Source organism: Myxocyprinus asiaticus, chromosome 27 (assembly GCF_019703515.2).
Source record: "Myxocyprinus asiaticus isolate MX2 ecotype Aquarium Trade chromosome 27, UBuf_Myxa_2, whole genome shotgun sequence".
Taxonomy (NCBI): Eukaryota; Metazoa; Chordata; class Actinopteri; order Cypriniformes; family Catostomidae; genus Myxocyprinus; species Myxocyprinus asiaticus.
In genome coordinates, this window is record NC_059370.1 from 41,213,097 (window position 1) to 41,227,753 (window position 14,657).

The following is a 14,657-nucleotide window of genomic DNA, read 5'->3' on the forward strand; positions in this document are numbered from 1 at the left end:
ACCTCCAAAGTTGTGGCAAAATGGCTTAAGGACAACAAAGTCAAAGTATTGGAGTGGCCATCACAAAGCCTTGACCTCAATTTGTGGGCAGAACTGAAAAAGCACGTGTGAGCAAGGAGGCTTACAAACCTGACTCAGTTACACCAGTTCTGTCTGGAGGAATGGGCCAAAACTCCAGCAACTTATTGTGAGAAGCTTGTGGAAGGCTACTCAAAATGTTTGATCCAAGTTAAACAATTTAAAGGCAATGCTACCAAATACTAACTAAGTGTATGTAAACCTTTGACCCACTGGGAATGTGATGAAAGAAATAAAAGCTGAAATAAATAATTCTCTCTACTATTATTCTGATATTTCACATTCTTAATATAAAGTAGTGATCCTAACTGACCAAAGACAGAGAATGTTTTCTACGATTAAATGTCAGGAACTGTGAAAAACTGAGTTTAAATATATTTGGCAAAGGTATATGTAAACTTCTGACTTCAGCTGTACATGAACACCTCAGCTCAATGCATCGGAGCATAATACACAATTCATATATTGGCAATGATTTTGCTGCCGATATAAAATTGAAAACATCGCGAATATCAAGAATTAAAAAAAAATCTTAATGCACTTTTTTTACTTACAGACTTCCTAAATACAGTCTAGCAAGATATTTTTGTATCGTCTCTAGTATAAACTGAAATGGGTCTTTCGAATGAAACACTTCAAAATGGTTTGTTTGCATCATCACATTTCAAAATGTTTTTGGAACATTTATGCAAGAAAATGTTGTTTCTTACAAAAATAAATATTAATTATCTGTGTGTCCATTTAAGTGAAAAACAGGATCAAAAACATGCTTTGCTTATTTTTAACTAGGTTTTTAATGTATTTTACATCTTGTTTTAAACATTTTGTTTCTGCTTGGCCACGATGGCTGTTTATGCTCTGCCATTTCAGAGCAAATACTTAAGTAAATATTGAGAAATACATTTAATATTGTCAAAAGACTTGAACAAAAATACTACTATGTCATATGATCAACTGTTGTGGTGTGTAACAAGTAAGACACTAACTTTAGTCAGCTTATAATGCCATTTGTGGACAACATGCCGAAAGTTCTCATAGTCCAGCTGGTCTACTTTGTTCCCTCCATCAAAACCACTGGCTCGGAAAATAGTCAGGAACCCCGGATAATTGCCACACTCCTAGAGAAGAAGCCAGAAACAAACAACACAAGTTTGTAAAATGCAGGTTTAGCAAACCACAGAAAACTATTGGTCATGCAATAAAATACATGTGCTTTAAAAATGTCCTTTTTGATGATTGAAAGATCAGTTTGTTTGTAGTGAAATTTTCAAGTCACTGATCTGTCAGGGAAGAAAATATCCTCTGGATGATGCCGGCATGTTTTCACAGCTACAAATTTAGTCTTGACTAGTATGCATTGGAGACACAGTACTGACAGAATATTTTAACAGGAGACTAAACAGACTGTTCTGAAAGCTCACGGTACCTTCTCATAGATGGCTCTGTCACTGTGCCATCGAGTCACAGTCTCTAGCATGCAGCACAGGAAACGGCCGTAACGACGGGACTCATTCTCTGTGCAGCTCGCGACTGTGTAGATGATGTCAGAGAATACCTGAATGAGGAGAGAGAGAGCAAGAGAGAGATTGAGTAGGCTGCGAGAGAGCTACTGTTGAACAAAGGCCTTCTGATTAATGGAAATACTTCAAACATTCAGATAAGAGGACAACAAAACAGCACATTTACAATTGGAATCCTAGAAAAGCTTTGTAAGTCGAGTTCTTTAACATTAACCAATGCAACACATAGGCCCACAGTGGCATTTTACATGAATTGGGTACAAAAAAGCTCCAAATTAAATTCAAGTAAAATCTGTTCTTGTTTCATCAAAAGAGGTGCTGAACCTTCATAAAATTGTATTTGTCCACCTCAGGAGGTCAAGCTTTGTATTTCATGTTATGTTTTATTTTGTATTCATTTTAAATGAGGCTTGCAATTTTGTTTTAAATTCTGTTGCCAAAATTTGTAAAATTTCTAGCAATAAATAAAAAACTTAAATCAAATACATTCATGAAATCCTATATTAAATGGTCTACTAAGACTATCCCAGGATGCGTAACAGAGTAGCAAATTTAGCTATTACTTAATAGGGGCCAGCTAATTTGGCTAAACTGGTGGAGCAGTAATTGCATTGCCTCAATGTAATATTAGTGCTTTTTAATCTGTATCTATTAAAATGTGCACCAATAGGGTTGCATACAAAATCTGTTACATATTAAATTCTTGGTAACTAAAGTCAGTCTAAAATTAAAAATAATCTAAAATGTATTTAATATTAAGTCAAAAGACTGTCAAAATGGCTGTATGGTTTAACAGATTTGTCCTCTATTGATGTAAAGTGCCTGTACTGTTTGTGTCTTAAGCAGTGGACTCACTCTATCATAACACAGTAGGGTGCAGAAGTTGGGCGTTTTCTGCTGGTGGACCAGCTCTACGAAGCGAGCGCAGTAAACTGCGTCAATTGCTGAGAAGACGCAGCGGGGGAAGATGCAGAGCTGCAGGAACTTGGTGATGGTTTCATTCTTAGTGGATTCTGAGAAGAGAACAGTGTGGAAACAGTGGTGAGCGGAGACAAGAAGAGCCTTTGAGCACTGATGTGATTGTGAGAGTTATCGGAGGACTCACTGGCCAGTAACCAGTTGTCTTTCTCCAGTTTGAGGCGTTGAAGGACTCTCTGCACGTGCTCCAGCTGCTTCTTCTCCTCCTCCTGCAGTTTGTCCTGCAGTGCCGTGCAGCGCTCCTTCTCTTTCTTTTTCTTGCTCAAGGGCTGCTAAAGAGAAAAGCTCCTCAGGAACAACAGAAGACTGGGCTTTCCTTGTCAATATATACTAGAGGTCGACCGATTTTTGCTGATATTGAAAACATAGGTGGTGATTCTGGTGAAAATTAACAATTTTGTTGCAGCTTACTCTGACATATGTATTCACTGACCAATGCAAATTTTAGTGGTGGGTCCAATTATGCAAACAGAAAACCAATTTGCTGAATTCCCAATTTGATGTCCCTCAAAACTGAGCTTTAGCATTCCTATCCATCAAACCGATTTGTCAAAGCTTTCTCTAATGTGTAGATGCCCTAAGCAGTACACTAGTATTCCATTATGAACACATCCAAGTGTTGCTTACCATCTCTGTGTTTTCATCAATGGCCTTGATCTGCATCTTGAGCTTGTTGACCTCGCGTTCGTAGGCGTTGTGCGGTACTGCCAGGTCATACATGGTGAGGGACCAGAAGGTGGCGTAGAACTGGGGTCGAAGGTCATCCCACACTTTGGGCAAGTGAAGGGAAACGACAGCCTCATGTACAGGGGCCATAACCTGCTCGCAGGCTGCGATGTACTTATGCACCTTCTGTTGCTGCCTGTTACCCTTCTCTGCCTTCTTTAATTCGTCATACTTGGACTGAGGGGAGAATAAAGACAGCAGGCTAGCATTATAATTCTCTCAAGCATAACAAACCGGCCAGAAGATTGCTAGCACATGGAATTAAGGGGCGGTAAATCTTGTTAGAGTTAAAGAGAGATGTGGTTCACTTTTACACCGCCCTGGAGAGCTGCAGCTAGGTTTTGAGGTGTGGGAACACACAAAATGAGCTCCGTATGAAATATTCATTAGGCAGGCAATGTCATACACAAGTCTTAATGCGGCAAAACACAATAACAAATCACAGTTTATCACAATGTGCAAGCTAAATATTGTTAAATCAAGACCAAAGTAACAGGGAAATATTGCATTATTGCATTCTGGGCAATTTCAACCCTATTACAACACTTCATGCTACATTTGTTTTTGTCTTTAAGTGTCTATGCACCAATCATACGTTTCTGTTGTTTGAGGAACATCAAACAATTAGAGATAAATAGCTAGCCTAATACATATATGGCAGTCAGACCAATTGACCAATACAAAGCCAATGTGTTAAAGTAATAATACTACTATTAAGCAATAGTTACTTTTAATTTTGCATAAATGTAATATTTATAATAATCAGACTGGATTGATTCCAAAAACTTGACTAAAAAGAGAAAATGTTCGGAAATGTTTTAATATTTAAAATACTAGTTTACATGTCATTCTACCCCAGTCAAACATTTTCCAAGTTTTTAAAGCCTTATAATATATTCTTCTTATATGATTCGAATTATGAAAAAATTACTTAATGTGAATGTGTACTGAGCACACATACACCCCTCAAGTTTATTTTTATACATTTCAAAATCACGAAAGCCTTAATAAAAAAATTAAATACCGTTTTCATCCAATATTTGAAGTATTTGAAATAAAGTTAACTCTTCACCCAATATGTGCGCTTTACGCATTTTTTGTGCTAAGGAGTATAACATTATTAACTTAGCAACATGCTAACAAATTTGCGGAATCAACTATAGCATAAAGCATAACTAAAAACTTGTAAAACTTAAAAAGTCATGGAAATTTCTGTTAATGTCTCTTCTAGGCCTGGAAATCATAATTTTCATATCCAGTGATATTTACAGGTTTTTCATGACCATGGGAGCCCTGCCTTTAATTGCTCCCTATGTAGGCATTTCAAATCAAGGCACTTGTGAGGATCCATTTGGGTCCGGATGCTGCCTATTTAGACAGTAAGGCAGCTCACTAGGGTTTGGAACAGCACTATACTGTTTGGTTGGACTCACCAGAATCTGATGGGCGAACATGGGTCGAGACAGGAAGAAGGCAGCGTCGTGTGGTGTGTGGAACTGGTTGCAGAGGATATCGACTGACGGTACCCTCTTGATGTAGTCTTCTGTGCTGAGGTTAGATGCCAAGAAGCCACCAAACTGCACAAGGGTGTCGTGACACTTTGGGGAGGAAGCAAAAAGAGAAGCATTCATCATTAAACGTGCCTCTCCTGGTCCATGTTCATTTCCCAGCCAAATGCAGATGCTCTTAATAAATCCTAAGGTCACTCATTTATTTGGGGAACTGCACCTCGCTTTATTAAAGCCATTCATCACAGCCTCTCCATTGAAATCGATGGGATGCACAGTAAAGCAATTTAGCAGCAGCGAGACACTGGGGAGAGATTCTAGAGGAGGGTGGCAGAGGGGAGGGAGATTTGGCCGGACCATTGGGTCAACCACCGAAATGTTCCCTTACAGCTGTTCTATAGTGGGAACAAGTTAAAGAGAACTAAAGGAAGAATAATGTCTCGTCTCTTCTCTGTTTTACATAAAAGCACGCATCATATATCATTGTCTTAAAAACGTGCAACAGTTCGATGAAAGCAAAAGTTTTACCCACCAAGAATGACTCAACATGAGCCTGGTCTCAATAAAAAATGTGAATATAAAATTGTTTCAAGTTATTGATTGTAAGTAAAAAAGCATAATATTTTAAGTTTAATGAAAAAAATGTAGATACATATAAATGAATTAGTTTGAGTGTAGGGAGATGATTCCTTTACGTCATTTGCAGTGCAACACAGAAGTGGCACGCTTTGCAGCGATTCTCTTATTAGTGGATCCTTTGTCTTCAGGATCATGGGTAGTGCGGTTCCTTACCAGGAATTCCGCTATTGAATACAATTTTAAAGGGGTAGTTCACACAAAAATGAAAATTCTCTCATCATTTACTCACCCTCATGCCATACCAGATGTGTATGACTTTCTTTCTTCTGCTGAACACAGATGAAAATGTTTAGAAGAATATTTCAGCTCTGTAGGTCCATACAATATAAGTGAATAGGTGCCAACTTTTGAAGCTCCAAAATCCACATAAAGGCAAGATAAAAGAACTGCAGACGACTCTGGTGATTAAATCCATGTCTTCAGAAGCAATATGATAGGTGTGGGTGAGAAACATCAATATACAAGTTCTTTTTTACTATCCTGCTCAGTCAATCTCCACTTCACATTCTCCTTCTGCTTCTGATGATTAAAGTTCTTCATGCATATCGCCCATTACTGGGCAGGGAGAGTATATGATAAAAAAATGACTTAAATATTGATCCGTTTCTCAACCACACCTGTCATATCGTGTCTGAACATGGATTTAGTCATTGGAGTAATATGGATGACTTTTAAGCTCCCTTTATGTGGATTTTGGAGCTTCAAAATTTTGGAACCATTCACTAGGACCTACAGAGCTATAATATTCATCCAAAAAATCTTAATTTGTGTTCAGCAGAAGAAAGTAAGTCACATCTGGGATGGCATGAGGGTGAGTAAATGATGAGAGAATTTCATTTTTGGGTGAACTATCCCTAATAATTGAAATAACACGGACTGATGGCTTCAACAGAAGCAAATACCAATGATTAACAACCTCAGAGCTCACGGCAGGTCTGTCATTTAGGTTTTATGAGTTATCGTTAAAAATCCATTTACCTATGGAGAAAATAAATGGGATTTTAACTTCCAGAACCAGACTGTTGCGCTATAGACCGAAACCGATGTAACTAGACGGCCCAAGTGACATCTCTCTAAAGCTGTGCACAGAATACCTTCTGCCCAGAGTGTGCTAACAACAAAACTTGACATCAAAAGAGGAACACATTGGCTTGGCCCTTTTTTCAGCACTCTAATCAGTTCAGATTGACAAAAGTCCTTGAAAAGCTTGACTGTCATGATTCACCATAAAAATAAAAATACAACTTTCCCACCCATCTCTTTGCAGCAGAAAGAGTAAGGGGGTGGAAAGAGAGGGAGACGAAAATAATGAAATGCAGAGCAGAAATGCAAGCTAGTTTTTCCTGCATTTATAAAGTTTTTACCATGGGAAGGGAATTGTAACAACTCATAATTGCATAAATACATAAAAAAAGAAACCACACTTAACAAAATAACAGAGTGGTGCAATAATATTTGCATTCTCTGAACACAGAATAGACTAGAACAAGCACATATTATCTACTGCTTAAATCAGTACCAACTCCAATGCGGGAACTGCTCAGTGTTGTAGCTCAAATTCATCTGGGTCGTGCTGAAATAAGATACAGCTTGGGCTGAATCACCAGAGTATATACAAAAAGTAATACAAAGCCTCTTGTTTGACTTATGTGACAGGAGCATCTAAACTGCAGTAAAGCGAAACACAAGAGTACTGTTACAGTTATCTTTAAAGCAAAAAACCTCCGCCAGGTGAAGAACTACAAGGCTGATCTCTTAATAGCACACCTCTTCTCAACAAAACACAAATTGAGGTATCATTCATGTCCGTAGCACTACGGTAAAGGATGAGTTGTTTTATTAAGTTTAATACTTAGGGTTAGAAGTTTGTTTTAAATCCCTAAATCCCAAGCATGGGCACAAAAAAAAAAAAGAAGAAAAAAAGAAAATAAACTTTAATTATATGTCACCTCTTAACAAGCACAATTTATCAATATATGTTTAAACATGCAAAATAAGACAAATTTATAAAAATAACTTAATATTTTTCAGGGTGCTTATGCATAAATCATGTAATCACGCTGAAGGCATATTTAGTTTGTGAGATGAGTCAGTCTCAGTGGTGTATCAGATGTGGTGATAACCGGGCACAAACGAGCCCTACATATTTCGGCTGATTGTAATGAGCAGTGAGCAACTTCCTGCAAAGTGTGTAAAAAAATAAATAAATAAAATTAATTATTAAAAGCTTCCCCACTGATGTCAAGAAAAAGCATGTTTCATGTTTCTCATTCACACCATGAGCAATTATTTAGACAATTTGGCATCACGAGAGGGAATTATTTGCTAAACGCTCTAATTTGAGACATTGAGGGAAAAGATACAAAAAATAAAAACCAAAAAAAAAGCATTGACCGGGCATCATTTCGTAGTCCCACACAGAATGGATCTGCTGATGATGTTAGTTTTTAGCACCATCTGCTGTGAATTGCGACATGTCTAGAGAACACGGGGGGAGAGGAAACAGTCAATTAGATTACCCAGTGAGTAAATGAGCTACGCAGCTGTGAAACATGAAAAGCAAACTGCAAGAGTGTGGGTGGATGAAAATCACAGAAGTTCTGTACAACTCCCTACGCGAGTCTTTCCTACGGCTGACGTTGGATACTTTCACTTCAAAACAGCAGAAGTTTCTTAATGACAAAAGTTTTGTTTGCTTAGGGAGACTGCATTTTTCAATTAATTAATAAAAGGATTAGATCACCTAAAAATGAAAATTCAAAAGATGTTTTGCAGAATGTTTATGCTGCTTTTGCAAAATGGATTGCTGTGAACTGTAGGTCAATGATAGGCTTACGTTTAATAATATGGAAATAAATATATAGCCGTCTAAAGCCACTTGGTCTTATCAATGCTTTACTCGTCTGCCACTGCCACAAAATGTAATGAATTTGAATTATTATTTTTATAATAGATATTCTATTTATAATGATTTAAATAAAACTATTTATCATTATTTAATCATAATATATTGAATTATTGTTACTTGAGGGGTTTTCTCTGCAAATATTTATGCGATTAATTGTGATTAATTCGATTAATCGTCATATCAAGTAATCAATTCAATTATAAATTTTATTCGGTTGACTGCCCTAATACAAACATTAACAGTGAAAATTAGTAAGCAAAAAATACTATAAACTTAACTCTAAAACAAAATTATATATACAAAACAATTATTTGTTGGGGCCTGGGTAGCTCAGCGAGTACTGACGCTGACTACCACCCCTGGAGTCGTGAGTTCGAATCCAGGGTGTGCTGAGTGACTCCAGCCAGGTCTCCTAAGCAATCAAGTTGGCCCGGTTGCTAGGGAGGGTAGAGTTAAGATGCGCGGATTGACGGTCTCAGAAGCGGAGGCAACTAAGACTTGTCCTCCACCACCCAGATTGAGGTGAGCAACCGCGTCACCACGAGGACCTAATAAATAGTGTGAATTGGGCATTCCAAATTGGGAGAAAAGGGGATAAAAAATAAAATAAAATAATTATTTGTAATATTTTAGGAACAGGGGTCCCTCGCAAAGGGGATCATCATAATTGTGGGTCCTAGGTCTCAAAAAGTTTGAAAACCCCTACTTCAAAAGACTTGGAAAATAGTGCTCAAGTCACATGGACTTTATGGTCAACTGTACTGTATGCTTTTGTAGTATGGAAAAGAGCAGCATGAACATTCTTTGAAACATCTCCTTTTGTGTTCATGGAAGAAAGAAAGTTATAAGTGCCTGGAACTTGAGAGTGAGGAAATGACAATTTTCCTTTTTGGGTGAACTTATTGCTTAATAGTTTTGACACTCAGGTGGACTGGAATGCCAGTTATATTTATACACTCTTGAAACATCCTATCAAATTCACAGACCTGACCTTAAAGTGGTATAAAATGTTTTAGAATATGTTCTTTCCTTGATTGCATCTAAAAAGAGGATCCTTCCTCATTAAAAGGCACAATTTCATAAGCTATTTCTTTTTGAATTTTCCCTAAAGGAGCCCTATAGTCTGACAGTTTGTCTATCTATAACATGGGAGGCAGCATTTTAACTTGTCTGAAAAGTAAACAAGCATCAAACTTTTAAATAAACATCAAAGTTTTCATGAAACTCATTGTTTCATCTTTCTGCATGTCAATTCCACAGTTAGTCAGCTTTAATTAGCAGTTCCTACTCTGAGGGAAATTACAGCGATAGAGCATGAGTACTTAAAAGAAGTTTTAAAGACAACATGAAATGGCATTCACAATACACTTTGCTTTAATAATGAGACATGTTTACATGGAAGAAATCAGAATTAGAGGAAATGACATGGTGATCATACCTGATCGTAAAGCTTTCCCACAAGTTTGAGATGTTTCTCTCCCCCCTCAGAGAAGACTACGCCATTCCTCTGTTGGGCCATCAACAGACAGAGCGGCAGTGCTAGTTCATGATCCAGAAGGGCATCCTTCAGACGCTGAGATGACTTCTTAGTATTCCTGATCTGCCCAAAGTAGCCACCCTACACACACACACACACACACACATTATCCACCCACTCTTTAGAAGGTCCTTCAAATAGGCTCACACATCTCAATCCAATATCATGTCCACTAAAATGTTAGGGTTATTATGTTAGTATGAATGACTTTTCCAGTCATTTGTGTTTATTTATGGATTTTTAAGAAACATTTAATCAATTTTACATTAACAAAGAGCAATATCAAGCTGATTCAGATATTTTAGACCCATGTATAACTAGAAAAAATATCCATTTTCACAATAGAACGGTCAATTAATTTTTTAGGATTGTTTTCTTTGCAATGACATTTCCAGGCCTGGAAACAACACATATGTTTAATTTTCTGATATTTCCAGGTTTTCTATGACCGTGGGAACCCTGGTGCTCATAACCTTTGAAAATTAGCATTACTGGGAGAAAAGTCATGACTTACTTTAAATGTATACTGTAAACCTATAGGTAATTCCCTTGTGGTCACACTTTAAATTACCTCTGTTTGCAATGCAAAACAGCCTAAACTAGGTAGATCTTAGACTTGCTAAACAATATTGCTTTACAGACAAAAAAGGTCAAATGTAAACTCCAGCTGTATCTCATTACATGATCTTTGTTCAACTGCAGAGTGCTCTGCATCATGAGGATAAAATGCCTATAAAAATCTAACGTATTACTCCTGAGAAAACAGTATTTTCAACATTTTCACAATTTCAAAATTTTGTGACCCAAGATAAACTGGACGTTTACACTAACAATTAAAACAAGAATAAGCACACTGCGAGAAGACGCGTATGTAAACACGTTTAGTGTTAGACATTGATATGAACACAGAAACAGTGCGCATGCAAGTGTGAAACCCGTCCGTGTAGTGCATGGTCATACAGTAACAATGTTCCACGTCTGCCCCCCAACCGCATCCCCCCTGTACTTTAAAATGCCAAGTATCTTTTACCTCTGCTTTGAGCTGCTCTCCACCAGTCATGGCCTCCAGCTGCTCCACTGTCATCTCATCAGTGATCTCAATGCCTGCCATCTTTTGCACCACCTCTTTCAGGATCAGCAGGTCAAAACTAACAACAAAAGCACGTTACATTTAACAAATTAATAAATTAAGTCCTTGATAAACAGGAAACTGCTCTTTGGGAGTTTTACGTCCCTTGTGATCCTACAAGAAATTACACAAAAACAAATCAATTACATTTCAACACTGTTTATTTTGCTGTCGCAAGTTTAATCTGGGACAGTCGTAATCAACCTCTATCCGGTATGCACACATGCAGACCTGTCCAGATCTATCCATTATTCAAATTATTCTAGTGTTAACAGTCAGTCAACACTTGTGTGTCGAACAGTGGACGGTTTAAGGATGTTGAAAACAGTGCTGAGTAAGGGACTTTGAGTAGCTAATTAAAAAGAACCGGCTCATAAGAGTCATTTTTTCGTGAATCAGACTACACTGGTCACACACTATGTTGCAAGCAACCAGCGAAGAAATTGCAACAGAAAGATGTGTTGTCTATTTACTGTTTTTGTATTATTTCACAGCACCCAGTCAATTAGTTTTGGACTGCAAGCTCACAATGCAGAGTATGTTGCTAAATCTTTATACTTTTTTTTTTTTTTTTTAAGAAGGAAACTTGTCAGGGATTTTTGAAGGCTGGTTTAACTACATTCAATCTAGTGTAAATCAGTTCATCTTTGCCTTAAATCAGAATCATGCTAAAAAAATATAAACTTTATCAACACTGTAACACAAGATCAGTTTTAATAATGTGTGGGTTAGGGGGGAAGAATCTATTAAACACACGTGTACCTCTTGCCCGCTTTCAGCTGGTTTGTCACATACTGTAGAAGACCAGCCAACTCAATGGGATATTTCCGGAAAACCGCTCCACAAAGACTTGCAAGGCCTAAGGAAACACGTCAAGACAAAAGCATAATATTACCATAAGCATTTGCATTAGAATCTGTAAGAGGGCAAGTCAAGAATGTCACAAACTCTCAAGCAGCAAGGCCAAACCGTTTGAAGAAAAATGACATTTCACGTCCATTAAGAATGTCGGATGAAAGGATCAATTTATTCAGCATCTTGCCATATCGAAGAGGTTTTAGAGGGAGGAAACGAGGCACTCACTCTGCAGCCATGATGAAATGGTCGTGTCATCGTGTTTCATCTTCTCTTTCTCTGGGTTGGCTAAAGCTTCAATAATGCAATCTGCCCACACAGTCAAGGGTTTTAGACACACCACGGCTCGCTCTTTTAAAGATAACACATCCGCTATAAATGGCAGATGCTATTCAATCAACTTATTACATACAGTGCAAAAGGCCATTTGTGAAAATGCTTTTTTATATATATATATATATATATATATATATATATATATATATATATATAAATACAAACACTTTCATTACAAATTATTTTACCAGCATAACAATTTGAGTAAAAGGTTGTTTAAAAATGTCCATTAATTGCAGAATTAGTATTTGTTCTGACATGCTATATACTAAGGAATTGTAAAACAAATGTATGTACATTTCTCAACCATTTACTCAAATTGTTATACTGATAATATGATTTGTAATTAAAATATTTGCATTAAACGTAAGGATGCAAAATAGAAGTGTTTTCACTACCGGACTCTTTTTACACCCTACTGAGTCTTTTTGACACATTCAAAAGAAAATCAAGTCTATTTTTCTCTGCTGTTTCACAAAAAGTGCAGAAACACCTTCTTCCCCCTCATTTTAAACACAAAACTGTCAGCATTGGTGATGAAGAAGTCAAGGTGAGCTATTACACACTATTTTAATCACACGCAAATAACAGGAGTTTTGAAGAGATCAGCAAGTTCCTGGGAGAGCTGTTATTAGTGGAGGGGGAAGATTATTATACTGTAGGAGTGTAATTATAACAGAGCAATCAGGAAGGATACAGGCCAGCACATCATAGTTGAGAGACGTGAGGTATTTGAGAGAGTCCACCACTGGAGTTATGAGGTTGTCGTACCACTGGATCTGAGAGAGAATCTGGAAGAAAGAGAAAAATATTAAATTTCATAAGCATTTCATTTGTTTCACTTTAGTAGTGATATACCATTTAATAAAAAAAAATAAAAAAAATTAGTAAGTCCTATTCTTATAAAAAGACTGCATGTGTGGCATAATGTTGATCACAACAAATAATTGACTCATACCTTATTTATTTAGAATAGAGGTAAACCGATAGAATAGAGGTAAATGTCGATTTTACCGATTAATCAATGCCAGTAGTTGCTTTTTAGAATTATCGTTATCAGCAAAAACCTGCGCCCATAGTTGCTGCTAGTTTTTTCATCATTTCAAAATAAGATTCTTCGGTAGATTTTTGGGGTTGTTTATACTTAAAAGTTCCACATTATGCATCAAAACCATTTTTTTCTGGTTATTTGGGGGATTCTGGACTGCATCTGAGATTTTACTCATTTAGGTCTCTGTCTGTGCCCGTCATGACAAGAAAAAGATTTTGTTTTTTGACATGCAAAAAAATCCATTTGAAAAACTATCACTGATTAATCGGTTATCGGCCTTTTCCACCAACGTAGTTACCGATATCAGCAAAATCCATTATCGGTCGACTTCTAGTTTAGAAGCAGCAAAAATCGCAGTTAGAATAAGGTGCTTAGAATGGAAGTGAATGGTGCGAGTCCACAAATGCTAAAATACACAGTACAAGACAAACAAATATATAAACTGATATAAAGTGTAATCAAATCTGCGATATATTGGCGTTACAGCAGCTTTCCAGATTAGAGGCATTATGTCGTCATGACAAAGAAGTTAGAATTAGGTATGTGCCACGGTGGGATCAGTGGGGTTGACTACTAATATTAATATTTTAGTGGTGGTGGTTTTCATGGGAGACGCAATTGTCATATTAATTGAGAGATGCAACTTCTTGGAGATTACAGCTTGCTGTGATTAAGTGAATAATAGTCAGTAAAACTTTCTGAGAGAAGTTTAGTCTCTTTAATGCTTTACATTTAGTCCATTTATGCCCGTTGTAGTTTCAGCCATCAAAGTGCAGCATAAACAATGCATTTCAAGACGTTCCCGTTTTTTGTGAGGTGCTTTGGAGAGATAGAAGTCTTTTTCTGAATCTGTTTGACAATACTTAAATAAACTGTTGCAGTAAAAAAGGTTTAAACTGCTTGATGTCATGAACTAGACGTGTACTCGCATCATTACCTTGCAGTTCTGTGAATGCACAGCAAGGATCACCCTGAGACTCGAGTGCTCTGGTTACTAAAGCATGTCATTCTGTGTTCAGGATGCGCAGAACCTTTCTTCTTTCTCACTTCTCTAACTTTTAATTTTTTCTGCAAGTTATTTAGTCTATACTATACTGTTGTGCTTAGCATCCATATATCCCTCTGATAAGTGTCTGATCGGGGTCAGGCAACCATAATGGAGCTTAATTATACATTATCCTTAACACCTACTAATCAATTCAGAAAATTGGTAGTTATGCACATACCTAGTTGTAATTTTGCTGAACACAGATAAGGTTAGCATGTGATTCTATCACACTAAAATCATGTTACCATGTATAACATTTACATCATGTGGCAATACTTTGGAGACTAGGGTTGCCACAGGGTACGGTGTTACCGGTTTTACTCGGTACAAGGGACAACACCGGT

The 14,657-nt window shown here is 37.1% G+C and overlaps 1 protein-coding gene across 2 annotated transcripts in view; it reads right to left on the reverse strand.

Annotated features, from left to right (window-relative positions):
• LOC127417554 (THO complex subunit 2-like) overlaps positions 1-14,657 on the reverse strand; it is a 95,169-nt gene that overhangs the window by 29,069 nt on the left and 51,443 nt on the right. Inside the window, exons 17-27 of one of the 2 annotated variants that reach the window (XM_051657550.1) lie at positions 12,912-13,005; positions 12,107-12,187; positions 11,786-11,882; positions 10,925-11,042; positions 9,796-9,975; positions 4,736-4,900; positions 3,204-3,479; positions 2,704-2,845; positions 2,454-2,611; positions 1,505-1,633; positions 1,065-1,196 (exon numbers count right to left, since the gene is read on the reverse strand). In XM_051657550.1, the coding sequence (XP_051513510.1) occupies positions 1,065-1,196; positions 1,505-1,633; positions 2,454-2,611; positions 2,704-2,845; positions 3,204-3,479; positions 4,736-4,900; positions 9,796-9,975; positions 10,925-11,042; positions 11,786-11,882; positions 12,107-12,187; positions 12,912-13,005 (1,572 nt within the window). Of the gene's footprint in view, positions 1-1,064; positions 1,197-1,504; positions 1,634-2,453; positions 2,612-2,703; positions 2,849-3,203; positions 3,480-4,735; positions 4,901-9,795; positions 9,976-10,924; positions 11,043-11,785; positions 11,883-12,106; positions 12,188-12,911; positions 13,006-14,657 lie in introns of both variants that reach the window. The other variant, XM_051657549.1, reaches the window with a different exon arrangement.